This window comes from Pan paniscus, chromosome 7 (genome assembly GCF_029289425.2).
Source record: "Pan paniscus chromosome 7, NHGRI_mPanPan1-v2.0_pri, whole genome shotgun sequence".
Lineage (NCBI taxonomy): Eukaryota > Metazoa > Chordata > Mammalia > Primates > Hominidae > Pan > Pan paniscus.
Genome location: NC_073256.2, coordinates 28,310,665 through 28,336,877, shown reverse-complemented (window position 1 = coordinate 28,336,877; position 26,213 = coordinate 28,310,665). Strand labels below are relative to the sequence as shown.

General features: G+C 51.5%; 1 protein-coding gene across 8 annotated transcripts; it reads left to right on the top strand.

Moving 5' to 3' along the window:
* On the top strand, positions 1-24,084 carry CTSB (cathepsin B). 8 transcript variants are annotated; one of them, XM_055116258.2, is made up of 12 exons: positions 63-207; positions 3,747-3,834; positions 14,910-15,060; positions 15,694-15,779; positions 17,400-17,514; positions 19,204-19,322; positions 20,214-20,299; positions 20,563-20,706; positions 21,218-21,334; positions 22,620-22,748; positions 23,195-23,324; positions 23,597-24,084. In XM_055116258.2, the coding sequence occupies exons 3-11, from the start codon at positions 14,935-14,937 to the stop codon at positions 23,290-23,292; spliced, it is 1,020 nt and encodes a 339-aa protein (XP_054972233.1). In that variant the 5' UTR covers positions 63-207; positions 3,747-3,834; positions 14,910-14,934; the 3' UTR covers positions 23,293-23,324; positions 23,597-24,084. The 8 variants fall into 8 exon arrangements, with proteins under 8 accessions (XP_034821499.1, XP_034821501.1, XP_054972233.1 ...); XM_034965610.3 differs by lacking the exon at positions 3,747-3,834 and having other exon boundaries at positions 2-207; XM_055116259.2 differs by lacking the exons at positions 63-207; positions 3,747-3,834 and adding an exon at positions 820-955.
* Positions 24,085-26,213: the final 2,129 nt, after the last annotated feature.

The following is a 26,213-nucleotide window of genomic DNA, read 5'->3' as shown; positions in this document are numbered from 1 at the left end:
GGGAAGCAGCGTGCGCGGGCGGCGGGAGGGCCCGGGCGGGGCTGCGCGGTGGTCACGTGGGGCGGGGCCGGGAGGGTACTTAGGGCCGGGGCTGGCCCAGGCTACGGCGGCTGCAGGGCTCTGGCAACCGCTCCGGCAACGGCACCCGCAACGGCACCCGCTCCGCTGCGCGCAGGCTGGGCAGCAGGCTCTCGGCTGCAGCGTTGGGTGAGTGCTGGGGACCCGGGGCCACCGCAGCGTAATGACCTTGGCGGGGACGGTGCTACCCGGCCGCCGAGACGGGTTCCTCTGCGCCCCCAGTCGGGCCCAGGCGCGGCCCCGCGGCGTCCCTGGGGGCCGGCGGGGAGCCGGGACCCTCGGGACTGTCCCTGACGGGCGGACTGGGGTGGGAGTCCGCGCGCTCCGAAGCGTCGGCGAGAAAAGCAGAAAACAGCTCCGCCCGCCAGCCCTCTGCCCTCCGCTCCCCTCCCCGGGCTGTGCGCCGGACCCCGGCCCTCGGAGCGGGGACGCGGCCAGGACCGCCGAGGGAGGCGCCTGCGAGGAAGAGCTCGGCCGGGTCCGGAGGCTGCTGCCTGGGACCGCGCTCCCAGCGCCTGGGCCTCGGTGTCTCCGGGCCAAATTGCCGACATAATCGCATCTGCCGGCATCTATTTTCGGTTTATTTCTCCCTCATTGCGAAGGATTTGTCTGGCCAACTTTCTGCGCAAGATCCCACGCAATTCCTGGGACCCCAGAAGACAGGTCCTGTTGAAGAACAGGAATCTGGCACTGGGTGGGCTGGGGAGGAACCCGCACGGTGTTAAATCCATAAACAGGAAGAGAAAAACGAAGCAGCGAAACCAAGAGGCGAATGGGCGATTGGATGCCGGTGGGGAGAAGGCCGGGGGCGCACCCTGCTCCTGGACTCCAGTAAAGGGAGGCCGGGCAGAGTCCCTGGGGCGCCACCTCCCCCTCGGTTAGTAGCCCTGGAGGCCGGGGGGAGTTGGCCTCTGGGGAGCAGTGGGTGCTGGGTGTGGGGCGTTGCAGGCAGGCTGGGGTGGGCGACCCAGGTGGAGGTGAATTGCACTTGGCTTCCTGGTGGGCCTCTGTCACCCACTTCCCAGGCGTTGAGAAAGCCAGCAGGCTGGCAAAGAAAAGGACCCTAGCGCAGGCCCCACACTCCTCCTCCTAACGGACGAGAGACCCCCAAACCCACTGGAGAAGTGACGCTGTGGGGTTCAAATGCAGACCTGGCACCGTTTTGTAGCCTGGAAAAACATCCCCACTGCCTGCCGCCGGAGGAGAGGATAGCTGAGATGCACTCTCTTTGAATCCAAACGTTCAGGAACGTAAGGCGAAGAGGCCTAAGAGGGCGTTGGCTGGCTCTGTCTCTCAGGCTGGAGCACAGTGGCGCGATCTCGGCTCGCTACAACTTCCGCCTCCCAAATTCAAACTCTCCTGCCTCAGCCTCCCGAGTAGCTGGGATTACAGGTGCCCGCCACCACGCCCAGCAAATTTTTGTATTTTTAGTAGAGATGGGGTTTCACCATGTTGACCAGGCAGATCTTGACCTCCTGACCTCAGGTGATCCGCCTGCCTCGGCCTCCCGGTGAGTCACGGTGCCTGGCCAAGAACTGTTCCTTGTTGGCTCTGGTGCTGGTGACTTAGAACCCGCCAGCTCCTGGAGAAAGGGGCTGGGCCGCCCACCCTGTGTAGCTTTCCCAAAGACAGAGTCAAACGTCTCCTGGAGAACAGAGGCTTCCCTTCCTCTTTGGTCATTTGTCCTCTAGCTGGGGGTACCCCCTGGTGGAAAGGCACAGGTCCCTTGCTCCCCAGGTGGCAACGCAGGGCAGACACGGCCCTGGCACAGCTCTCATGGGTGTTGGCTCAGGACAGCCCTGTTTCCAACTGGTTAGGCGGTGATGGGTGGCGGCCCTTTGGCTCCAGGTTGAAACTGCCCATGTGGTGCTGATTTAGCAGATTGGTGAGGCTCTTTTTGTAGGCAGGTTCTATTCTTTCCCCAGCTGCTGGACCTGGGAGTTGGAAGAGAAGTTGCACCCATTTTAGGGGTAACAGATATTTTCTGTTGCTCTTGGTTGGATTGGGAAGTGAATTGAAGGGAGGTCACGTTTCAGGGGTGTCTTGGGATGTCTGTCAGTGATTTTCTTTTCTTTCTTAATTTCTTTTTCTTTTTTTTTTTTTTTGAGACACACTCCCTCTGTCGCTCAGGCTGGAGTGCAGTGGTGCGATCTCGGTTCACTGCCACCTCCGCCTCTCATGTTGAAGCAATTCTCTTGTCTCAGCCTCCCTCCCAAGTAGCTGGGATTGCCAGTGCCCATCACCACACCTGGCTTTTTTTTTTTTTTTTTTGTATTTTTAGTAGAGACGGGCTTTCACCATGTTAGCCAGGCTGGTTTTCGAACTCCTGATCTCAAGTGATCCGCCTCGGCCTCCCAAAGTGGTAGGATTACAGGCATGAGGCACCGCGCGGTGGAGGGGTAATTTTCTTAAATCTGGTAATGAGTTGTGGTTGTGTAGAGTAACATACCGTCCTTTCGAGATATGGACTGAAACATTGAGAGGGAGGAGTTACAGGTATGCCGATTCTTCTTTTCTCTCTCTCCTTTTTTTTTTTTTTGAGGTGGAGTCTCACTCTCTCACCCAGGCTGGAGTGCAGTGGCAAGATCTCAGCTCACTGCAACCTCCGCTTCCTGTGTTCAAGCCATTCTCCTGCCTCAGTCTCTCGACTAGCTGCGATTACAGGCATGCACCTCCACACTCAGCTAATTTTTTTATTTTTAGTAGAGATTTTTTGTCTTTCCTAAAAAAATCCAATGTAAAAAAATCCCAATGTGGGGGTTTTGCCACGTTGGCCAGGCTGGTCTCGAACTCCTGACCTCGTGATCCGCCCACCTCGGCCTCCCAAAGTGCTGGGATTATAGGTATGAGCCACTGCGCCCCGTCTGCTGCCTCTTTTCAATGGTCTGGCCTAAGGAAATTATTGGAAACATGTGCGGTTGAGTGATATTTACTGGGCACTTCCACATGGTCCATGTAAAGGGAGATGGTTGGGGTGACAGGCAGTTGAGTCTAGGGGAGGCATGTCCAGATGTGCTGTGCCTCTGGGATATCAGGGTGGCAGGCAGCAGTCTCTACATCTGGTCCCAGGCTGCCTGAGAAAGAGCGTGTGGGAGGCAAACCTTGCGCCCTGGCATGGTTGTTAATGTTTATATTTACCCTAGCTTGTGTGGGGTAGGAGGTTTAGGGATCAAATTCCACTCTGTGTTTAGACTTTTTTTTCTTTTTTTTTTTTTTTTGAGATAGAGTTTCACTCTGTCACCCAGGCTGGAATGCCGTGGCACAATCTCAGCTCACTGCAACCTCACCTCCCAGGTTCAAGCAATGTTCCTGCCTCAGCCTCCGGAGTAGCTGGGATTACAGGCATGCACCACCATGCCTGGCTAATTTTTTGTATTTTTAGTAGAGACCTCAAATGATCTGCCCGCCTCGCCTCCCAAAGTGTTGGGATTACAGGTGTGAGTCACTGTGCCCAGCCATGTGTTTAGACTTTTAACTAATCTCTTTTTTAGCTTCAAGCCTTATCCTCTGCCTCTATAGACCACTCCTGTGCCTGTTTCCTGGTCCTTCCAAGGGCCACTGTATTCCCTGTCTGCTGCCCCTCTTTTGGATTCTCCTGCACATTTTTTTGTTCATGCATTCATTCATTTATTGTTTGATTAATGACAGGGTCTTGCTTTGTCTCCCAGGCTGGTGTGCAGTGGTGCGACCACGGCTCACGGCAGCCTCAGCCACCCAGATGTAAGCGATCTGGTTCCCACCTCAGCCTCCCGAGTAGTAAGTAGCTGGGACCACAGGCGGTGCCCAGGTTTTTTTTTTTTTTTTTCGTTTGTAGAGACAGGGTCTCACTGTTGCCAGGACTGCTCTGAAACTCCTGGTTTCAAGTGATCCCCTTGCCTCCTCCCACTTAGGCCTTCCAAATGCTGGGATTACAAGGCATGAGTCACCTCCAGGCCTTTTTGTACTTTTAAAACTCTGCATCAGTGTATAAACAATGTTATTAGAGTTTATATGACTTCAGTTACACTACATGGATCCTTTTTCACTCACGGTTGTGAGATTTATTTCTGTTGCTACATCCAGTTCTAGTCCATTTGTGTTAAGTGCCCAGTGTGTTTATCTTCTGAGGGACAGTTACGTTATTTCGTTTTCACTATTATCCCATGCTACAATAAATATTCTGTGTCTCCCAGATACTTTGAAGAGTTTCTGCAGGGCACATGTGGGAGAGCTTGTTTCTGGGTCATGAGGTGTGTTCATCTTCCATCTTGCTAGATGGTGGCAAAGGGTTCTCCAGTGTGGTTGCATCAATTTACACGCCCAGCAGTGTGCCGAGTTCCTTTTCCTCACATTTACCAACACTAGATAGTACCAGACTTTGATTTTTGCCAATCTGATGGGTTTGAAGTGTTACCCCTGTTTTAATTTCATGACCAGAAATTCAAATTTAATCTTTGCCATAGGACAACAGTAACCCACTTATGCCTAGTGTTCCATTATTGGAACGCTAAGCATGTGGGAGTTTTTACATCCTGCTGCTCAAGGTCATCGCCAAGGTCTGATGTTTTTACTCATGCAAAAATTTAAAAAATTGCAACCTCTGGCATAAATGGGTTGAGTGACACTTTTCCTGTTTTTATTGTTGGTCAGTGATGGCATATGTGCTGGTTTTTTGGTTTTGTTTTTTTTTTTTTTTGAAACGGAGTCTTGCTGTGTCGCCAGGCTGGAGTGCAGTGGCGTAATCTCGGCTCACTGTAACCTCCGCCTCCCGAGTTCAAGTGATTCTCCTGCCTCAGTCCCCTGAGTAGCTGGGATTACAGGCGTGTGCCACCATGCCCAGCTAATTTTTGTATTTTTAGTAGAGACGGGGTGTCACTATGTTTGTCGGGCTGGTGTTGAACTCCTGACCTCATGATCTGCCTGTCTTGGCTTCCCTAAGTGCTGAGATTACAGGCCTGAGCCACCGCTAACCTATTTATTTTTTATTTTAAATTTTAATTTTCTAAATAGAGACGAGGTCACTATCCTGCCCAGGCTGGTCTTAATCTCCTGGGGTCAATCTTCCCACCTTGGCCTCCTGAAGTGTCAGAATTATAGATGTGAGCCACTGTGCCCAGCCCAGAACTGATGTTTTGTAAATGCTGGGTGCTGAGAAGGATGTGTGGCTGGCAGTCTTGACTGTGTTATCTGTCTTTACCAGGCCAGTAACTTCTTTGGTCTGGTCATCAAGATAATCTAGCATCACCAGCAAGCATGCATGGAGGAGGATGGGCCCAATGTGGCCAAGATGGTAACGGGACCAGTAGAGAGCCCTGTAGAAGACATCTAGATATTCTGCCCTAAGAGCCCGGAGGGCCAGGCTGTCTCATGACCCTCTGACGTGCTGACCTGGACTCTGGCAGAATGTGCACACACACATAGTCACACAGCTTCCTGGCTTGCGCAAGTCCCAGGAGGGCGGTGCCAGCCACAGGCTTTTCCCATTCGAGGGTTGGAAGCTTATCATCAAACCACATCAGAGTGCTGGGGGCCACCTGCCACCCATTCCCAACCCACTCAGCCTTCCTGGTGTTTGGGACATGCTTTGCTTTGGCAGTCAAGACAGCAGAACAAATCAACTTTTAAGGCCTTGTCACTGATAGTACAATTGCCATTATTTTTCATCCAAATTAGGATACTTCTGAAAATAGAAATGATGACTCTGGGACGCAAACGTTGGCTGTCCTATGTATAAGGAGATGGCTTTTCACGCTCCCAGTGACTGAGGAAGTTTCTCCCAGATGGCGCTGCTCTGAGCCTGGTGCAGGGTAGGCACTTTCAAAAGAGTGTCTCCTTGCATCTTGCATCAGCCTTGCGAGATGAGTATCTGTTCCCAGGGCCCCAAGGGAGGAAAACAGGACCTAGCTGGATCCAAGAGCTAGGCCTTTCTTTTTTTTTTTTTTTTTTTTTTTTGAGATGGAGTCTCACTCTGTCGCCCAGGCTGGAGTGCAGTGGCGTGATCTCGGCTCACTGCAAACTCCGCCTCCCGGGTTCACGCCATTCTCCTGCCTCATCCTCCCGAGTAGCTGGGACTACAGGCGCCTGCCACCATGCCTGGCTATTTTTTTGTATTTTTAGTAGAAACGGGGTTTCACCGTGTTATCCAGGATGGTCTCGATCTCCTGACCTCGTGATTCGCCCGCCTCAGCCTCCCAAAGTACTGGGATTACAGGCGTGAGCCAGCATGCCCGGCCCAGAGCTAGGCCTTTCTGTGGCTGGCCTTCGCGTCAGCCTCAACTGCCCTGGTTTAATCTCGCCTGCGGTTGAATTAGGGAACCGCCGTGTTCTGCAAGCTGGAGAGGCAGAACACTAATGAGCAGAACACTAATCTCATTGCAATCTCAAAGGATCTCTAAAAGCTTTTATAAAGCAGGCCCAAGGTCCTTTGGTATCCGATGCAGACGTGGTGAATGCATTGGTTCTGTCAGCATCTGAGCAAGTCAGTAACAGAAATGGGGAGCAAAAGCTTTCAGAACTTTCTAGAATATTGACTAAATTGTCTTGTTTACAAGCAACAACGACAACAAAAAATAACTGCTGAGGGCCTTCGTAGTGTCTGCTGTTTTAAGTGTACGGTAGTCATTTTGTCTGCAGGATGTGGGGTTGCTGTGGCTGACCTTGTACAATATTCCACTCATAGGTGTCTTCAGGCCTATGGAGAGCAGCTTGCGTGGGCTGGGCCTGCAGTACCTGGTTTGCATAGATGATGGGCAGGTGGGCAGCACGGGGAAGGACCTGTGAGTGGCCAACCTGGTTCAGGTGAGGGAGGTGGAGTGGGGCTTCTCTGCTTCCCCTGGTTCCCTGGAAGCCTCCAAGGCTGGTGAGCATCACTGCTGCCTCTGCACAGCTGTGTGCTGGGTGGGTTTTCTGACAGGTTTTCAGTTGCTTCGGGGCTACAGCTGCAGGGAGCCCGCTCCATGGGACAGATGGGCCTCTGGTGCCCGTTCATCAGGGGACTGATGAGACCGAGGCCTGAGAGCCCTTTGGATTTTGTTTTTGTCCTTAATTTAATCATAAGCCAAGAATCTACTAAACACGGTTCCATTAGGGTCAAAGACGTAACACATCAGAGGCCACAGCAAGGCTGTGATTCATACTCAAAAAGGAAAGGTCTCTGGGTCACAACAGAGCATAGTTGAGGTCAGCACACTCCCACCCAGTGCAGGGCTGCTCCAGCATTGAGGTGTGTCTGGCAGGTTGAAATAGGGGAAGATGAAACTCGCCGAAGTCTTGTTTTGTGGTTGCACTTAAGTGGTCAAAACTTTAGGAGCAACTGCCGTTATTAGTGGTGAGTGCCAAGACTAGTTTTTATAGAAGAGAAAGAAACAGAGTTCTCTGGGAAGGTCTTACTGAGCCTTCATAGTCTCCCCACCTTTCCACTGTTCCCGTGCTCTTAGCCACTCTGCTGGCCTATAAGGCACAGTCTTCATTTGTGGCTTCTGGCAAAATGTAAGCACTTGACTTTTGTTTTTGTTTTGTTTTGTTTTTTTGAGACGGAGTTTCCCTCTTGTTGCCCAAGGTGGAGTGCAATGGTGCGATCTCAGCACACTGCAGCCTCCGCCTCCTGGGTTCAAGCAATTGTCCTGCCTCAGCCTCCCGAGTAGTTGGGATTATAGGTGCACAACCACCAAGCCCGGCTAATTTTTTGTATTTTTAGTAGAAATGGGATTTCACCATGTTAGCCAGGCTGGTCTCGAACTCCTGACCTCAGGTGATCCACCTCCTTGGCCTCCCAAAGTGCTGGGATTACAGGTGTGAGCCACTGCACCCGGCCAACTTTCAATTCTTCAGAGCTGACTATGAGAGGAGCCAGCAGTATAGCCACAGCACCAACGAATGAGGAAGAGCAAAATACTGCATGACAGCTTTGCTAAGAATTCTTTCACTTTTTTTCTCTATCAGCCAGGAGCTAGCAACTTGGCTTATTTGGAAATTTTAAGTGTACATATCCTGTCTCCTTAAATCCTTTACAGATTTAAAGTGCAGTCTACCTGAGGGCTCTGTGACCATGTAAGAAAGCTTTTTCTTTCTTTTTTTTTCTCTGAGACAGAGTCTTGCTCTGTCGCCCAGGTTGGAGTGCAGTGGTGTGATCTCGGCTCACTGCAACCTCTGCTTCCTGGGTTCATGCAATTTTCCTGCCTCAGCTTCCTGAGTAGCTGGGACTACAGGCACCACCACCATGCCCGGCTGAGTTTTGTATTTTTAGTAGAGACGGTTTCACCATGTTGGCCAGGCTGGTCTTGAACTCCTGACCTCGTGATACACCTGCCTCAGCCTCCCAAAGTGCTGGGATTACATGTGTGAGCCATTGTGTCCGACCTCTTTTTTTTTTTTTTTGAGACAGAGTCTCGCTCTGTTGCCCAGGCTGGAGTGCAGTGGTGTGACCTCAGCTTACTGCAACCTCCGCTTCCTGGATTCAAGTGATTCTCCTGCCTCAGCGTCCCAAGTAGGTGGGATTACAGGCACCCACCACTGTGCCTGGCTAATTTTTGTATTTTTAGTAGAGACAGGCGTTTCACCGTGTTTAGTAGAGACAGGAGTTTAGTAGAGACAGGCTGGTCTCGAACTCCTGACCTCAGGTGATCCGCCTGCCTTGACCTCCCAAAGCACTGGGATTACAGGCATGAGCCACTGTGCCGGGGCAGAAAGCCTTCTTTATTGAGCTTGGTGGCAGCCCAAAACTGATTCTTTAAGGGTGTCAGGACTTAATACCTCCTGTGACTTAGCAGCACCTCCTCTCCTTTGACTTTCATTCCACCTCCTTCCAGGATCCCAAGGTCCCTATTTGTCCTGGAAATGGCTTCAAGGTAGTCTAGGGTGCTGTTTGCTGGGGGAGGAAGGTGCTCTGGTTGATAGAGTCGCCTGGCCACACACTCTTTTTGGCACATAACAACATTTTACAGAGCCGGAGTGGAGCGTGCTTTCTCATAAGTGCTCTGCAGGTTTGGAGAGAGAGGATATGAGGAGCACCCTTTTCTGTTTTTTTTTTTTTTTAACCCAAAGATTAGCTTGGAAAAGGGGCAGAGGGGTGCACTGGAACTCAGGTCTGCCCAAGCAGCCCAGCAGACCAAGGTCTAGAGATGACATCTGCTCGCAGCTGTTCTTCCACCAGCCCGCATCCTGGAAAGGGGTCTTGTGGCACACAAGAGTTCACATCCTTCCCTCGTGAAATAAGGACTTTGTGTTCATCATCTCTTGTAAGAAGCAGAGCAGAAAGCACAGAATTAAGAAATAAAAGGGAAGTGGGTGCCTATATAAAGGGAAGTGAAAATGGGTTGCTGTCCCATGCAAAGACCCTGGAAACCTGTTAACAGCCCAGCTTGTCACTTTCACCATCTGCATTTGTCCAGAGTGATTGAGATTTGCGTTGTTGTGGAGAGAAAGGCGCCTGTTGCACAATGGAGTGAGATTGCCACTGCTGTCAGGACCTCTTTGTTTGGCTTCACACTTGTTGAGTTCTCAGCAGTCTCGGGACCCTCAAGAGTGGAAGCATTTTTGGATGTTAAATGCTGGGGTTAATTGAAGTTAAGAGCTTGTTTTACTGGGCATGGTGGCTCACACCTATACTCCCGACACTTTGGGAGGCCAAGGCGGGCAGATCACTTGAGTCCAGGAGTTTGAGACCAGCCTGGGCAACATAGCAAAACCTCATCTCTACAAAAAATACAAAGCTGGGCGTAGTGGTGTATGCCTGTAGTCCCAGCTCCTTAGGAGGCTGAGGGGAGCAGATCTCTTGAGCCCAGGAGGCACAGTTTGCAGTGAGCCATGATCGTGCCACTGCACTCCAGCCTGGGCAACAGAGTGAGATCCTGTCTTAAAACAAACAAAAAAACACCAAACTTGTTTTCATTTAGACTCTTCCTGGCGTTGGGGACCTACTGGAATAGGTTTAGTGTGAACTGAGAGCTAGAAGTGGGAGAGGAGAGAGGAGAGAGGGAGGGAACAGAGCCCACTGGAGCCAGTGCCCTTCCTACCTTATCACTGCATGCCAGGCACGTGCCGGCGCTTTGGTCCTCCTCATTTCATTCTTGACTGCCACTTGAGACACGATGGTTACTAGCTCCATTTTATAGGTGGTGAAACTGAGGCTTGGGGAAGGTCAGACCCCAAGGGTGCCATTTAGTCAGTGGCAGAGCCAGATCCAAATGCAGGTCTCCTGACTCCAAGTGCAGGGCTCATTTTATCGTCCGGTTGCAGCACGCTGGCGGCCCCTTGAGCCCCAACCTGGATACCATAGGGGAGGAGCAGAGAAGCCAGGAACACCACAGCCCTGGGCCAAGGTGTGGGGCTGAAAGAACTTCCCAGTGCTCAGCCTGGGACTAGTGGAATGGGCTGGGCCCTGGGGCTGGCAGCGGTGGCCCCGGGGAGCCTGGGAATGAGTAGGGAGCAGAGGGAGGTGTGGGAGGGCCTGGGAACCATGAAAAGGAGGGCGGGTGCAGGGAAGCCGCCTGCTAGTGAAGTGGCGAGGGGGCCCTGTGGGACTCCAGGGAATGGCCGCGGCAGGTTGTCCTCCAGGAGTTGAGAGCCACTGGACATGGCAGCTGCCTGTGTTCTCAGCCACCACAGTAACCAAAGAAATCTTGGTTTTAAAATTCAAGTTGCCATGGAAACGCTCCCATCCTCGACTTGGCTTATTATTTAGAATAACATCTCTACAGCACAAAGCCCCCGGGTACATCCAAGGACACTGCTGTCTGCCCACGAGACATGCTAACCTCACAGTGTGGAAGGCTGTGTGGGTCACTGACATGCATGGCCACGTGAGACGCTGCCTACCCACGAGTCACGGAAAAGGGGAAGATTATTAAAGTCACTAGGGGCCAGGTCCACTGGCTCATGCCTGTAATCCTAGCACTTTGGGAAGCTGAGGCAGTTAGATCCCTTGAAGCCAGGAGTTCAAGACCAGCCTGGCCAACATAACGAAACACCGACTATACTACAAAAATTAGCCAAACGTGGTAGCACAGGCCTGTAATCCCAGCTACTCAGGAGGCTGAGGCACAAGAATCACTTGAACCTGGGAGGTAGAGGTTTCAGTGAGCCAAGATTGCGCCACTGTACTCCAGCATGTGCCACAGAGCGAGACTCCCATCTCAAAGTCACTAGGGAGGAAGCCTCATTGGTGGGAAGGAAGACCAAATTGGAAATGCTCTGAGGAATCATTAAAACAAATGTCCTTTTATCAGTTTGGTGGCTCAGGGCCTTTAGTAATACTGCCAACTATTTTTCCTAGAAGAAACGAAACTGAAATAATAGGAACATACTTTTTTTTTTTTTTCTTAAAAGTAAGGGTATGTTGTGAAAAAAAAGTCTCCCCACCGTAGTGACTGACTGCCGTACATCTTCCTTGGCATTTTGCATGTAGTGGCAGGAGTGTTCCTACATGTGTAGATTGCTGAGAGGGTCAGACGCTTATGGTCCTCAGTCACCCACAGCTTGCTTTTTCCCCACTTAACATTGGGACTTGGGGCATTTTTACTTTGTTAGTACAATAGAATTCACTTCAACTAGTTGGTTTTTTACTTTTATTTTATTATTATTATTATTTTTAGATGAAGTCTCAATCTGTCGTCCAGGCTGGAGTGCAGTGGCGCAATCCCGGCTCAGTGCAACCTCTGCCTCCTGGGTTCAAGTGATTCTATTGCCTCAGCCTCCCAAGTAGCTGGGATTACAGGCATGCGCCACCATGCCTGGCTAATTTTTTGTATTTAGTAGATACAGGGTTTCACCACCTTAGTCAGGCTGGTCTCTAACTCCTGACCTCAGGTGATCCAACCGCCTCGGCTACAGGCATGCGCCACCGTGCCCCACCAACTAATTGCTTTTTTAACGGTTCCTTCATATTCTATTTAACCACTTACCGTAATTTAACAGTTACTCTGTTATTGGATACTTGCTTCATTTCTGGTCTTTTTCTAATGCAAAAATTATTTAGCGAGCACCCGTGTGCATGTATCTTTGCATTTTGTGGGATACATTTTTCAATGTCAGGTTGCCGAGTCCCAGGACATGCAGATTTAGAAACTGGTGGGCGTTGCTGGTTGATGTCTCGGTGGTTGTGCCCACCCACCCCAGGCACTCATTATCATGCCTTCCGTTTCCCCACTTCCTAAGCCCTGCAAGAAGTGCCAAACTGTCCAGCCTTTGCCAATCTGATACATGCTGAACACCTCCTTAATTTTATCTGCATCTCCCTGAGGTTGAACTTATTTTATTTTATTTTATTTTTGAGGCAGAGTCTCACTCTGTCACCCAGGCAGGAATGCAGTGGTGAAATCTTGGCTCACTGCAATCTCCATCTCCTGGGTTCAAGTGAGTTGAAGCAATTCTCCTGTCTCAGCCTCCCAAGTAGCTGCGATTACAGGCACCTGCCACCACACCTGGCTAATTTTTGTATTTTTAGTAGAGACGGGGTTTCACCATGTTGGCCAGGCTGGTCTCAAACTCCTGACCTCAGGCGATCCACCTGCCTCAGCCTCCCAAAGTGCTGAGATTACAAGCTTGAGCCACCACGCCGGTTGAACTTATTTTTATCTGTGTTGGCCATTTGTAGTTTTTCTATTATGCTGGTTCCATTTTTCTGACTTTGAAGAGCCTTTTGTGTATCAAGGAAACGAAGTCTAAAGTATATGTGAGTACTGCTTTGTTTTGTCAGTTTTTGTTTTAAAGAGACTTCTCAGTGTAATGCAAGCATTTTCCCTTGAAGGCTGTGTTTCCTGTCAATCCTAAGCTTTCCTCCAGCATTACCTTTTTAAAAAACTTTATTTTCTATAGTGATGGGGTCTCACTATGTTGTCCAGGCTGGTGTTGAACTCCTGGCCTCAAGTGATCCACTTGCCTTGGCCTCCCAAAGTACTGGGATTATAGGCGTCAGCCACTGCACCCAGCCTGTTTTTCAAAGGGCATTGATTTTTTTCATAGAACTTTTTAAATTAAGATCTGTGGGCCTGGTGCGGTGGCTCACGCCTGTAATCCCAGCACTTTGGGAGGCTGAGTCAGGTGGATCACGAGGTCAGGCGTTCGAGACCAGCCTGGCCAAAATGGTGAAACCCTGTCTTTACTAAAAATATGAAAATTAGCTGGGCATGATGGCACATGCCTGTAATCCCGCTGCTCGGGAAGCTGAGGTAGGAGAATAGCTTGAACCCAGGAGGCAGAGGTTGCAGTGAGCCGAGATCATGCCATTGCACTCCAGCCTGGGCGACAGAGAAAGACTCCGTCTCAAAAAAACAAAAAAATTCTGTGTTGCATGTGGTACTTTTTGTGTGTGAGGAGTCCAGTGTGAAGATTCAGACTTCAGGCAGCCATTTGTACAAGCACTGTCCTGTTTCCTCTCTGGCCTCACCTAGGTAACGCTGATTCCTCCACAGAGGATGTGCTTCTGAGTGGTCCGTTGGGTGCTGTGCTGATGAGCATCACCCAGCATTTTACGACACATTTGCTGCCCCAGAGGGCTGGGCTCCTGTCAGAGCTCTTTTCCACTGGCTGGGTGTGGTGGCTCACACCTGTAATCCCAGCACTTTGGGAGGCTGAGGCCAGTAGATCATCTGAGGTCAGGAGTTCGAGACCAGCCTGGCTAACATGGTAAAACCCCATCTCTACTAAAAATACAGAAATTAGATGCGTGTGGTGGCGCACACCTGTAATCCCAGCTACTTGGGAGGCTAAGACACAAGAATTGTTTGAACCTGGGAGGTGGAGGCTGCAGTGAGCCAAGATTGTGCCACTGTACCCCAGACTGGGTGACACGGGTGACAGACCAAGACCCTGTCTCAAAAAAAAAAAAAAAAAAAAATTTTTTTCCAGAGCCATCTTGCTGTCCTCTCATATATTTATTCTCCTAGATGAATTGTTGCTTAAGCAACAATGAAGTTTAAATTGTTCTTCAGATAGAATCCCCTAGGTGCCAGGCAGTTTGTTAAGCACTGACACCACAGTCCTGTGACTTTCATGACGACCTGTGACCTGTGGGAGGTAGAACACCTCACCCACCCGTGGAAGCCCCTGGAGTGAGGGACAGGAACCCCTGCCTCACCCAGCTCCCCACGCCGCGGCTCTCCCCAGCCCTGGATGCAGGTGCCCAGGAGACATGTATTGCTTTTGTTGAGCTGCTCGCTTAGGAGGGTGACTCAGAGTTCAAGCTGGAAAGCACTGGCTTGTGACTCATGAGCCAGTGCAAGATCAAACGGCTGGGGCATCGAGGTGAGAGTTTTCCTTCTCAGAAGCCTCATCTCCGCAGCCGGAAGCAGAGCCCTTGGCTGACTGGAAAAACCAGAGAGGCCCCGGGAGTGGGTGGATGGCCAGCCCAGCCCCACCTCTCAGCCTCCACCTCGACCAGCCCACACCGAGCTTGTTTGTCTGTGTCCTGTCGAAACTAGGACTCCTGGATTGTAACTTTTCTTACATTTCCCTGTCCCCTGGGTCCTCCACTTAGGGTGTAATCACACAGACAGGCTCTTCACTGTTTCATATCACTCATTTGGGAAAGTGTCTCAAGCTGTTCTACAAATCCACGCAAAGGGTGTTTAAAAATAGCAGCGAAGGCCCTGGACTCGGTCTCGTCCAGCACAGCCCCTTGGCTCTCTCCGGGCTCTGGCCGCCTGGCCCCCGGGGACCCACACGAGGTCATGGCGTGCTGCAGGCACCGGGGCAGGGGGGCGGGGATACCATGGACACCTCAGCTCCTTAGAGTTCTCCGCCTGGGCCAGGACGAGCATGGGGGTCCCTACTGATGCCCGAGACGGTGCCCCTGTGTGTGTGAGCCCTCGACCCACATAACAGAGAGGTGTCCTGATGCCCTCTGTCCTCTCCAGGTGGATCTAGGATCTGGCTTCCAACATGTGGCAGCTCTGGGCCTCCCTCTGCTGCCTGCTGGTGTTAGCCAATGCCCGGAGCAGGCCCTCTTTCCATCCCCTGTCGGATGAGCTGGTCAACTACGTCAACAAACGGAACACCACGTGGCAGGTAGGCTGTGGGGCTGTGTCCTATGTATGTCCCCTCCCAGGTCGGTATGTGCACACTGACTCCAGGAATGGGAAGCCAGCCCTCAATGTAGCCCACAGAACATTGTCTTGGACTGTTGAAAAATGGCCCTGACCCTGAGTCATGTCGGCTCTGGACCACGCCTCCCTCCTCTGTCCCATACCCCATGTGTGTGCATGAGTGTGTATGCATGTGTATGAATATATGGTTGTGTGCACGTGGAGGTGTATGGGGGAGTAAGTGAGCTTCGGAAGTGTTCAAAACCAGCTAGCCCCTGTGACGCCTGCCCTGGCAGAGTGGCAGTTTATCAGTCCCGCCCCTGATTGCCTTTGTCTCTGCCCAGCCCTGACCCTCGGACTGAGAACCAAGAATGAGGAGTGAGCCATGTTGAAGGCTGGAGAGGGTCTCTGTTTGTCAGCAAATGGGAGCAGATCAGGGGAGACACCCACTATGCCCGTGTGTCACTCTGGGCTGTACCCCAGTGCCCCCCAACCCTTGGGCCCTTGAATGGGGTAGGGCCTCTGGTTTTCCCTGGGTTGGGCTTCGTGTGTGGGCAGCGTGCTCATCCACCGCTATCCCGGGAGACCCTTCAGTCAGTGGGTGACTCTCTTCCAGGCCGGGCACAACTTCTACAACGTGGACATGAGCTACTTGAAGAGGCTGTGTGGTACCTTCCTGGGTGGGCCCAAGCCACCCCAGAGGTAAGTGCCTGCTCCCCTGCACCGCTGTAATGTGAGTGGCAGGCGTTGGTTTGGGGAAGTGGGAGAGTGAAGGCCTCTCTGGCGTCCGCAGGGCTCATGCCGCCCAGGGCTGCCGACACCGCTTGAGGTACAGTACTTGTTTCTTTTCATTTTTGTATTACTTTCTCTTTTTATTTTATTTTTTCTTTCTCAAGTTATTAGTAGAGAAGATGCTGGTGCTTTTTTTTTGTTTGTTTTTGAGAGAGTCTCACTCTGTCACCCAGGCTGGAGTGCAGTGGCGTGATCTTGGCTCACTGCAAACTCTGTCTCCCGGGTTCAAGCGATTCTCATGCCACAGCCTCCTGAGTAGCTGGGGCCACAGGCTTGCACAACCGTGCCCGGCTAATATTTGTATTTTTAGTAGAGACTGGGTTTCGCCATACTGGCCAGGCTCGTCTCGAACTCCTGGCCTCAGCAAGTCATCTGCCCACCTCGGCATCCCAGAGTGCTGGGATTACCAGCATGAGCCACCCCCAGTGTTTTCTATTGTGCTTCTCCAAGGTGTCTCAGTCGCAGGTGTGACAGACAAGGTCTGGGTCTCCACTATGTGGGCAGACTCAATCTTGAGTGAGGGAAATCTAAGAAAAGCCAGATGAGGCCAAGTATGGTGGCTCACGCCTGTAATCCCAGCACTTTGGGATGCCAAGGCAAGCGGATCACCTGAGGTCAGGAGTTCTAGACCAGTCTGACCAACATGATGAAACCCTGTCTCTACTAAAAATACAAAACTTTGCCAGGCGTGGTGGCGGGCGCCTGTAATCCCAGCTACTCGGGAGGCTGAGGCTAGAGAATCGCATGAACCCGGGAGGCAGAGGTTGCGGTGAGCTGAGATCATGCCACTTCCCACATGAGGATGGGGTAGTTAAGTTGCACGACACTGCCTTCTGCACAATGGGGATGATACGAGAAATGATGAGAGGATCCTGGGCAGAGGTTGAGGCAGGAGAGCAGGGCAAGAAACACGATCTGGACTGAATAAACTTATTTAAAAATGAGTTTATAATTTGTGGATAAATTCATTTTAAAAAATCCATTACATAAGCCTAGAGAGAAGCGTACAATATCGCAAGTCAGGCCAGGTGTGGTGGATCATGCCTGTAATCCCAGCACTTTGGGAGGCCAAGGCGGGCAGATCATTTGAGGCCAGGAGTTTAAGACCAGCCTGGCCAACATGGTGAAACCCTGTCTTTACTAAAAATACAAAAATTAGCCGGGTGTGGTGGTGCATGCCTGTAATCCCAGCTACTCAGGAGGCTGAGGCACGAGAATCGCTTGAACTCAGGAGGCAGAGGTTGCAGTGGGCAGAGATCTCGCCACTGCACTCCAGCCTGGATGACACAGTGAAATTCTGTCCACTCCCACCCTCCCGTCCCACCCAAAAAAAAATCAAAAGGTGCATTGAGCAACAGAATTTCCTTTTGTTTTATGAAATTACCAAGGACACCTGTCTGCAGCCTTCTTCGGCATGTCTTGTGCTCATTTCCTTGTTAGGGGAGTGTGGCCCAGCCAAAGTGGCCTTTGCAGGGACTGGGGAGGGAGTTGTGGGATCAGAGCTTGTAATGAAGACCTTCCTTTATCCAGAGTTATGTTTACCGAGGACCTGAAGCTGCCTGAGAGCTTCGATGCACGGGAACAATGGCCACAGTGTCCCACCATCAAAGAGATCAGAGACCAGGGCTCCTGTGGCTCCTGCTGGGTAAGGCCCTGCTGGCTGGCGGGGAAGCGCTGGAGAGAAAGTGGGAGCAACACTGGAGAGTCTTGGGGGATTCGGGGTGGGGACAACTCTGACAAGGCAAGTTATAGAAACTTTGTGAGTCCCAGTTTCCGTCAGTACAAAAATCACAATCCCTCTGGCCGTGAATGATGGCGAGGATTAGGCGGAGTGGCGGGCAGAGCATCCAGCAGATTGCAAGTCCACGTGTACCTCGAAGCAGCTCCCTTTCCCTGACATGCTGGCCCGTCCGCAAATACCAGGAGCTCTCACTGCTACTCAGCTTCAAGAAAGCATCCCTTTAGTGTCAGTGAGCTGTCTTAATTTTGTCACTTAATTGTGGTAAAATACACGTAACAGAAATGTAATAATCTTAGCAATTTTGTTTTGTTTTGTTTTGTTTTGTTTTTTTTTTTTTTTTTTGGAGATGGAGTCTTGCTCTATCACCCAGGCTGGAGTGCAGTGGTGGGATATTGGCTCACTGCCTCCTCTGTCTCCTGGGTTCAAGCAATTCTCCTGCCTCAGTCTCCCCAGTAGCTAAGATTACAGGCATGTGCCACCACACCCAGCTAATTTTTGTATTTTTAGTAGAGGTGGGGTTTTGCCATGTTGGACAGCCTGGTCTCAAACGCCTCACCTGTTGGTCTGCCCTCCTCGGCCTCGCAAAATGCTGGGATTACAGGCGTGAGCCACCGTGCCCAGCAACTATTTTCAAGTGTACAGTTCTGTAGCATTAAGTACATTCACAGTGTTGCTCAGCCATCACCACCATCTGTCCCCCGAACTCTTTTTCACCTTGCAAGACAGACAGTCTGTCCCCATTAACACCAATATTGTAGCCCCTGGTAACCCCCACTCTACTTTCTGTCTCTATGAATTTGACTCCTAGGGACCTCATACAAGTGGATCACAACAGTATTTATTTTCTGGGTGAGCTGTGTTTTTTGTTAAGAAAAAAACACAGCCAGGTACGGTAGCTCACGCCTGTAATCTCAACACTTTGGGAGGCTGAGGCGGGCGATCACCTGAGGTCAGGAGTTTGAGACCAACCTGGCCAACATGGTGAAACCCTGTCTCTACTAAAAAGACAAAACTTATTAGCTGGGCGTGGTGGCAGGCACCTATAATCCCAGCTACTATGGAGGCTGAGGCAGGAAAATTGCTTGAACCCAGGAGGCGTAGGTTGCAGTGAGCTGAGATTGCGCCAGTGCATTCCAGCCTGGGCAACAAAAGTGAAACTCCGCCTCCAGAAGAAAAAAAAAAAAACCACACACACACATACAAACTAATACTACACATTTTACAGATTTCAGAAATGAACCGAGTTCCCAGGCGGAGGTTCACGGTGGTGCTTCTCTTGCTTTAAAAGCTGAGTTGGGCAGATATTGAGGCAGGAGAGTGGGGCAAGTGGCTCATCACGCCTCTAATCCCAGCACTTTGGGAGGCCGAGGTGGGCAAATCACTTGAACCCAGGAGTTCAAGACCAGTCTGGCCAACGTAGCAAGACCCCATTTCTACCAAAGAATATAAAAACTGAGTTTGAGCCCCAGGAGCCTCCCCTGGTGTTGAGAGATCAGTTGCCTACAAGGTCTGAGGTGCCCCTGTGGCCCTTTGAGGGGACTGCTGCAGAGGGCCCAGCATGGCGGCCTCACCCGGTGGGGCTCGTTCCTGCAGGCCTTCGGGGCTGTGGAAGCCATCTCTGACCGGATCTGCATCCACACCAATGCGCATGTCAGCGTGGAGGTGTCGGCGGAGGACCTGCTCACCTGCTGTGGCAGCATGTGTGGGGACGGGTGAGTCAGGCTGTGCTTCCACAGCGGGTTTAGTGCTGAGAGACCCTGGGCCCCAGCTTCTCATTGGAGGGGACTTTGAGGACTTCCTGGGACTGCTGCAAGTCAGAAGTGTTTCGGGGAGACTCCGAGAGTCTGGCAGGCAGGGCCTGGCAAGGCTGCCGCTTCCTGGGAGGTGCCTGAACCAAGGCTGGCCCGGCAGAGCTGTCTGAGGGGTGGCGTCCCAGCAAAACAGACAGTCTCAGAAAATGTGGTGGAATGTCTGGCCCCTGGTCTGGTTTGTGTCATCGCATGTTCCTTTTTCCTGCTTGGGGAAGCAGTTTGGGGCAGTTCCTTATGTGTAGTTAGCGGGGATGGCGCCACCTTAACAAGGTGGTGGCACAGAACTTTCTGCTTCAGCTGCCTGCAGCCTCGCCTTGGTTCTGCGGTAGTGGTGTTCACTGGCAGCTGCAGATCGGAAATGCTTGAGGTCTTAAAAAAATGCATGGGCTTCTCCCCAAACTAGTTAAATGGGAATCACTGGCGACTCTCATTTCAGAGAACTGGTGGTTTTTTCTAAGTACCTCAGGGAAGTTTAGCGTCTGCTCAGTTGAGAATCAGTGTTCTACCCGGAAGGGCACTCGTAGCCTGGTCTCGTATGGACATGAACAGGAGAGCCTCCTGTCTTCTCCCGGATCTTTGTGGGCAAGGGTGGGGCTGGCGGTTATTCCCTGCAAGCTGTGCTTATCTAGGGAGCGTCCCTGGGAGGGTTTGGGGTCTGGGAGGTCTGCTCGCACCACTTGCTGCAGCTGGGGGTGGGTCCACGAGTGGCCTCGGGCACTTGGGTAGCACACAGTGGTCTGGAGAGGTGGTGGTGCTTCTCTCAGAGGTTTTCATTAGAGGCTGTCTTTTCAGCTGTAATGGTGGCTATCCTGCTGAAGCTTGGAACTTCTGGACAAGAAAAGGCCTGGTTTCTGGTGGCCTCTATGAATCCCATGTAGGTAAGTGTGTCCCCTCGGCCACTTTCTGGCCAGATGGATTGTTTGAGCAATTAACCATCATGGCTTTATTTGCCTTTATAAACTGGGGGTTGAGACAGAGGGGCCAGTGAAAGGTGCTAGCCAGGTGCACAGGCCTCTGGCAGGACCTGCCTGGCGTCCATGCTGCAGGCACGAGGCTTGCCTTGCCCCAGGTCTGCCTCGCCCAGCTGGGGCTTCTCCGTGGGGACTGTAGGTTGACTCCGCTTTCTCCCGGGTCCCATCAGGGTGCAGACCGTACTCCATCCCTCCCTGTGAGCACCACGTCAACGGCTCCCGGCCCCCATGCACGGGGGAGGGAGATACCCCCAAGTGTAGCAAGATCTGTGAGCCTGGCTACAGCCCGACCTACAAACAGGACAAGCACTACGGTAAGGGGCCTGGGGGCCTGGCCACGGCGCACATGGAGGCTGGGGAGCTGCTGCATCCCTCCTCACGCTGCAGCGAAGAGGTCAAGGCTGAGGAGCCTTGGGGTCCCGGAACTCTAGGATAGAGGAGGGGGAGTGATGCCCTCTTGCCAGGAGAAGCAGCACACTCTCCACTTTCTGCCTGTTCCACCCTGAATTCAGCCTCAGCCCTTCCAAACTGGAAGGGACCAAAGCCCTCCTTTTACAAGGGAGTGGCGTGTCCTGGAGTCTTGAGGTATCTTGGCCTCTTTCGGGGCCTCGTGTTCCTTGCTCCCTTCTCCCATTTCTGAGTTTCCAGCCCCAGCCCTGTCCTTAGTTCTTCAGGGGAGCCTTCCTTGAGCTCCCCTGGCGGGGCAAGTCCCCTTAGATGCAGTCTTCCCCTGGAGGCCACCAGAAATCAGTGAGTGGCTGACAGTGGCATGGCACGAGGCACTGTCACTGCACTCCCCAACCCCGAGCTCGGTTCATTTTCCAGGATACAATTCCTACAGCGTCTCCAATAGCGAGAAGGACATCATGGCCGAGATCTACAAAAACGGCCCCGTGGAGGGAGCTTTCTCTGTGTATTCGGACTTCCTGCTGTACAAGTCAGGTGCGTGCTCATGGCTGACGGCAACAAAGGGTGGGGGTCGGGAGGGGAGCCTGGGTGCCAGGATGGTTCATGTTGACTGATAGCGCTTGACTGGGCAGGCAGGGGAGGGGCTGGGGAAGAGGGCTGTGTGGGGCCTTCCATATAGGCTCACTCCTCTGTGGACCAGCCTGGCACCTGACTGTCTTTGTCCAGGTGTTGTGCCAACACACAGAATTCCAGAGGCCTCTCCCAGAGCCTCTGGGCTAGTTCCTTCCCATCCATTAGAGTCCAGCTCATACATGTTCTCTGTGGGAACGCTGCCCTCCCTGGTGGCTGGCCACGCCGGCCCTCGCCTTCCTGGCTTTGCATTGCTTTATCAACATGTTTCTGTTATAATGGCAGGCCGTTCGTGTCTGCACTGGGTGACACACTTTCTTCATCTTTCTCTTTGCAAAGGCCTAGATCGTGCCTCACACCAGTGGATGAACACACAGGGAGGACCTTGCCCTGGGTAGTGCCATAGGGACTCGAACCAAGGAATCTGGACAGTCCCCATCCCCAAGTCCTGTCTTAGAAATCCCTTGCTCCAGCTGAACAGTCTTTGCTGACTGCATCTATCCGATTAATATTTTGCTAGATTGGAAACTCCAAAGCTCTCAGCTCTTGTAAAAACAACAGTTTTACAAAGGAAGATGATTCTGGCAAGAAAAAGTTTCTGTAAAGATGGCACTTCTTAGCGCAGTCCTCGCCCATATTATTAAAAGATGCATTTCCACTTTGACAGTGATTTCTCCACCAGAGGAGAGCCTGGTTGGGCAGCCCTGAGCCCCTTAGCCAGTATCTTTCCCATCAGCTAGCATTAGCTGCCACCAGTTCTTCCTTCTCCTCCCTCACCTCTTCAGGGTGTACCTGGAGCAGCTATTAAAACTCTTTAAGCCGTGTAATGCTTTTCACAAACCCTTACTTACATGGAATCCCAGTATATAGAACAGATGAATCAGTCATCTAGCATTAAATGTTTTATAAATTAGAATGTATTAGAAATTCTATTTTTAAACCCAACCAACAAGCACATTTTATAGGAATCTATTTCAATATTTAGTCAACAAATTTGAGTGTGTTGGGCCTTCAAAAACATATTTAATTCCCCAGTACTGTGGGACCCCCTGGAGCCTCCTGGTGGAGCAGCAGGTTCCCTCTGGAAGCTGTTTCTCCTTCCCGGAGCATGACCAGCTGAGTGTGGGGGGTGCTGTGGGGCGTGGGACAGTGGCCCGGTCTGGGTCTCAGCCAGTTCTTCCCTTCTCAGGAGTGTACCAACACGTCACCGGAGAGATGATGGGCGGCCATGCCATCCGCATCCTGGGCTGGGGAGTGGAGAATGGCACACCCTACTGGCTGGTTGCCAACTCCTGGAACACTGACTGGGGTGATAATGGTGAGTGGCGGCCCCCTTCCTGCTAAGAACAGTGAATTGTGAGCCACACCCAGTGGCCAGCTCAGCTTTCTCTGTTCTACCCACTGCACAGCCTCAAACCGTGGACCTATGGCCAACGGCCAGGCTGTGAGCTCCTCCTAAGTGCCAGGCACTCAGGAGTTCCCTTTTGCTGTGAGGGCAGACTCTGAGCAGCTTCAGAGCCAACGCCTGCAACAGTTCCCACAGCATCAAGCCAGATGCTGTGATGGGAAGGGTGACCGGACAGGGGGCTTGCCAGTGGAGGTGTGCCCCACGGGTCCAGAAGCCTCGTGGTGTTGAGGGCTGTGCTAGTGGGCCAACAGCAGGAGCAGTCAGGGATTAGTGACTTACAGGTCTTTTAGGGATGAGTCTGACTATATTGATTGATCCTTGTCACACTTCAAAAGCACCTTACTTTTTATTCCCAGGCTTCTTTAAAATACTCAGAGGACAGGATCACTGTGGAATCGAATCAGAAGTGGTGGCTGGAATTCCACGCACCGATCAGTACTGGGAAAAGATCTAATCTGCCGTGGGCCTGTCGTGCCAGTCCTGGGGGTGAGATGGGGGTAGAAATGCATTTTATTCTTTGAGTTCACGTAACATACAAGTTTTAGACAGGGTCTGAAGGACTGGATTGGCCAAACATCAGACCTGTCTTCCAAGGAGACCAAGTCCTGGCTACATCCAAGCCTGTGGTTACAGTGCAGACAGGCCATGTGAGCCACCGCTGCCAGCACAGAGCGTCTTTCCCCCTGTAGACTAGTGCCGTAGGGAGTACCTGCTGCCCCAGCTGACTGTGGCCCCCTCCGTGATCCATCCACCTCCAGGGAGCAAGACAGAGACCCAGGAATGGAGGAATGGAAAGCGGAGTTCCTAACAGGATGAAAGATCCCCCAGTACCTCCAAGCAAGTAGCTTTCCACATTTGTCACAAAAATCAGAGGAGAGATGGTGTTGGGAGCCCTTTGGAGAACGCCAGTCTCCCAGGCCCCCTGCATCTATCGAGTTTGCAATGTCACCACCTCTCTGATCTTGTGCTCAGCATGATTCTTTAATAGAAGTTTTATTTTTTCGTGCACTCTGCTAATCATGTGGGTGAGCCAGTCGAACAGCTGGGAGACCTGTGCTAGTTTTACAGATTGCCTCCTAATGACGCGGCTCAAAAGGAAACCAAGTGGTCAGGAGTTGTTTCTGACCAACTGATCTCTACTACCACAAGGAAGAAACCAGCTTTTACTGTTTTTTAAAAATTACAGCTTCACCCTGTCAAGTTAACAAGGAATGCCTGTGCCAATAAAAGGTTTCTCCAACTTGAAGTCTACTCTGATGGGATCTCAGATCCTTTGTCACTGCCTATAGACTTGTAGCTGCTGTCTCTCTTTGTCCCTGCAGAGAATCACGTCCTGGAACTGCATGTTCTTGCCACTCTTGGGACTTCATCTTAACTTCTCGCTGCCCCAGCCATGTTTTCAACCATGGCATCCCTCCCTCTTAGTTCCCTGTCGTCCTCATCAACCTTAAGCTTGCCCTTGCTTAGGAACTCACAACATAGCTGTGCTCTATTTTTTTTGTTGTTGAGACGGAATCTCACTCTGTCGCCCAGGCTGGAGTGCAGTGGCGCCTTCTCGGCTCACTGCAACCTGCGGCCTCCTAGATTGAAGGGATTCTCCTGCTTCAGCCTTCCGAGTAGCTGGGATGACAGGCACTCACCAATATGCCTGGGTAATTTTTGTATTTTTAAGTACATACAGGATTTCACCATGTTGGCCAGGCTAGTTTCAAACTCCCGGCCTCAGGTGGTCTGCCTGCCTCAGCCTCCCAAAGTGTTGGGATTATAGGCGTGAGCCACTGGGCCCTGCCTGTATTTTTTATCAGCCACAAATCCAGCAACAAGCTGAGGATTCAGCTCATAAAGTAAGCCTGGTGTCTTGGTCATCTCACATAACCAAGATGCTACCCCGTGGGGAACCACATCCCCCTGGATGCCCTCCAGCCTTGGTTTGGGCTGGAGTCAGGGCCTGTATACAGTATTTTGAATTTATATGCCACTGGTTTGCACTGCTGGTCAGGAACTCTAGTGCTTTGCATAGCCCTGGTTTAGAAACATGTTATAGCAGTTCTTGGTATAGAGCAAACTAGAAGAACCACCGATCATTCCACTGTCCTGCCAAGGTACACCTCAGTACTCCCCTTCCCAACTGAAGTGGTATGAGGCTAGCTCTTTCCAAAAGCATTCAAGTTTGGCTTCTGATGTGACTCAGAAGTTAGGAACCAGAAGCTAGATCAAATAAGCTCTGAAAATCTGAGGAACATTGGAGGAAAGGTTTGTTATGCTCATCATGGCACTTAAGAGATGGCTCACGCCTGTAATCCCAGCACTTTGGGAGGCCAAGGTGGGAGGATCACAAGGTCAGGAGTTCAAGACCAGCCTGGCCAACATGGTGAAACCTCACCTCTACTAAAAATACAAAAATTAGCTGGGCATGGTGGCACATGCCTGTCATCCCAGCTACTTGGGAGGCTGAGGCAGGAGAATCGCTTGAACCCGGGAGGCGGAGGTTGCAGTGAGCCGAGACAGTGCCACTGCACTCCAGCCTCGGTGACAGAGCAAGGCTCTGTCTCAATAATTTTAAAAAAAGGCCGGGAGCAGTGGCTCACGCCTGTAATCCCAGCACTGTGGGAGGCCGAGGCGGGCAGATCACCTGAGGTCAGGAGTTTTGAGATCACCCTTGGCAACACGGTGAAACCCCATCTCTACTAAAAATACAAAATTAGCCAAGCATGCTGGCATATGCCTGTAATCCCAGCTACTCGGGAGGCTGAGGTACGAGAATCGCTTGAACCTGGGAGGCAGAGGATGCGGTGAGCCGAGATCACGCCATTGCACTCCAGCCTGGGGGACAAGAGTGAATCTGTCTCACCAAAAAAAGAAAAAAAGAAAAAGATGCTTAACAAAGGTTACCATAATCCACAAATTCATAACCACTTATTCTTCCAGTTTCAACTAGAATATATTCATAACCTCAATAAAGTTCTACCTGCTCCCAAACTGAGTTGATTCATTCCATGCGCACTGTCTCCCTCACCTCCATCGTATACGCACCTGCAGCTCCCTGCCTGCTTCTGCATGGAGCCAGCGGGGATGTGCTGGTGAGTGAGAAGGAATTGTGGGGCATCTCGACATCAGCTCAAGGCTTTGTTAGAAACACCTGCCTTCCAGTGTTTGTGACTGGGAAAGAGCTCAGTGTTTTAATACACCTCAGATCACCGCATTGATCATAACTTTGTCACCTCAGTTCAATAGATTCTCCTGGATTCTTGTCCAAGTGACATGACAGGTGGAGGTAACAGTGCCTTTTCAGTCTTTACCTAGACTCTCCAGGGAATCACTCCAGAATAGAAATTAGAGTATAGGTAGGCAGTCCAACCTCTGCATTAAAAAAAA

Bases quoted from the DNA above. Each gene is read 5' to 3' on its own strand.
- CTSB (XM_034965608.3), top strand. From the start codon at position 14,935: ATGTGGCAGCTCTGGGCCTCCCTCTGCTGCCTGCTGGTGTTAGCCAAT. The intron at 15,780-17,399 runs GTAAGTGCCTGC...TCCTTTATCCAG, and splicing joins GGGCCCAAGCCACCCCAGAG to AGTTATGTTTACCGAGGACC. The intron at 20,300-20,562 runs GTAAGTGTGTCC...GGGTCCCATCAG, and splicing joins CCTCTATGAATCCCATGTAG to GGTGCAGACCGTACTCCATC.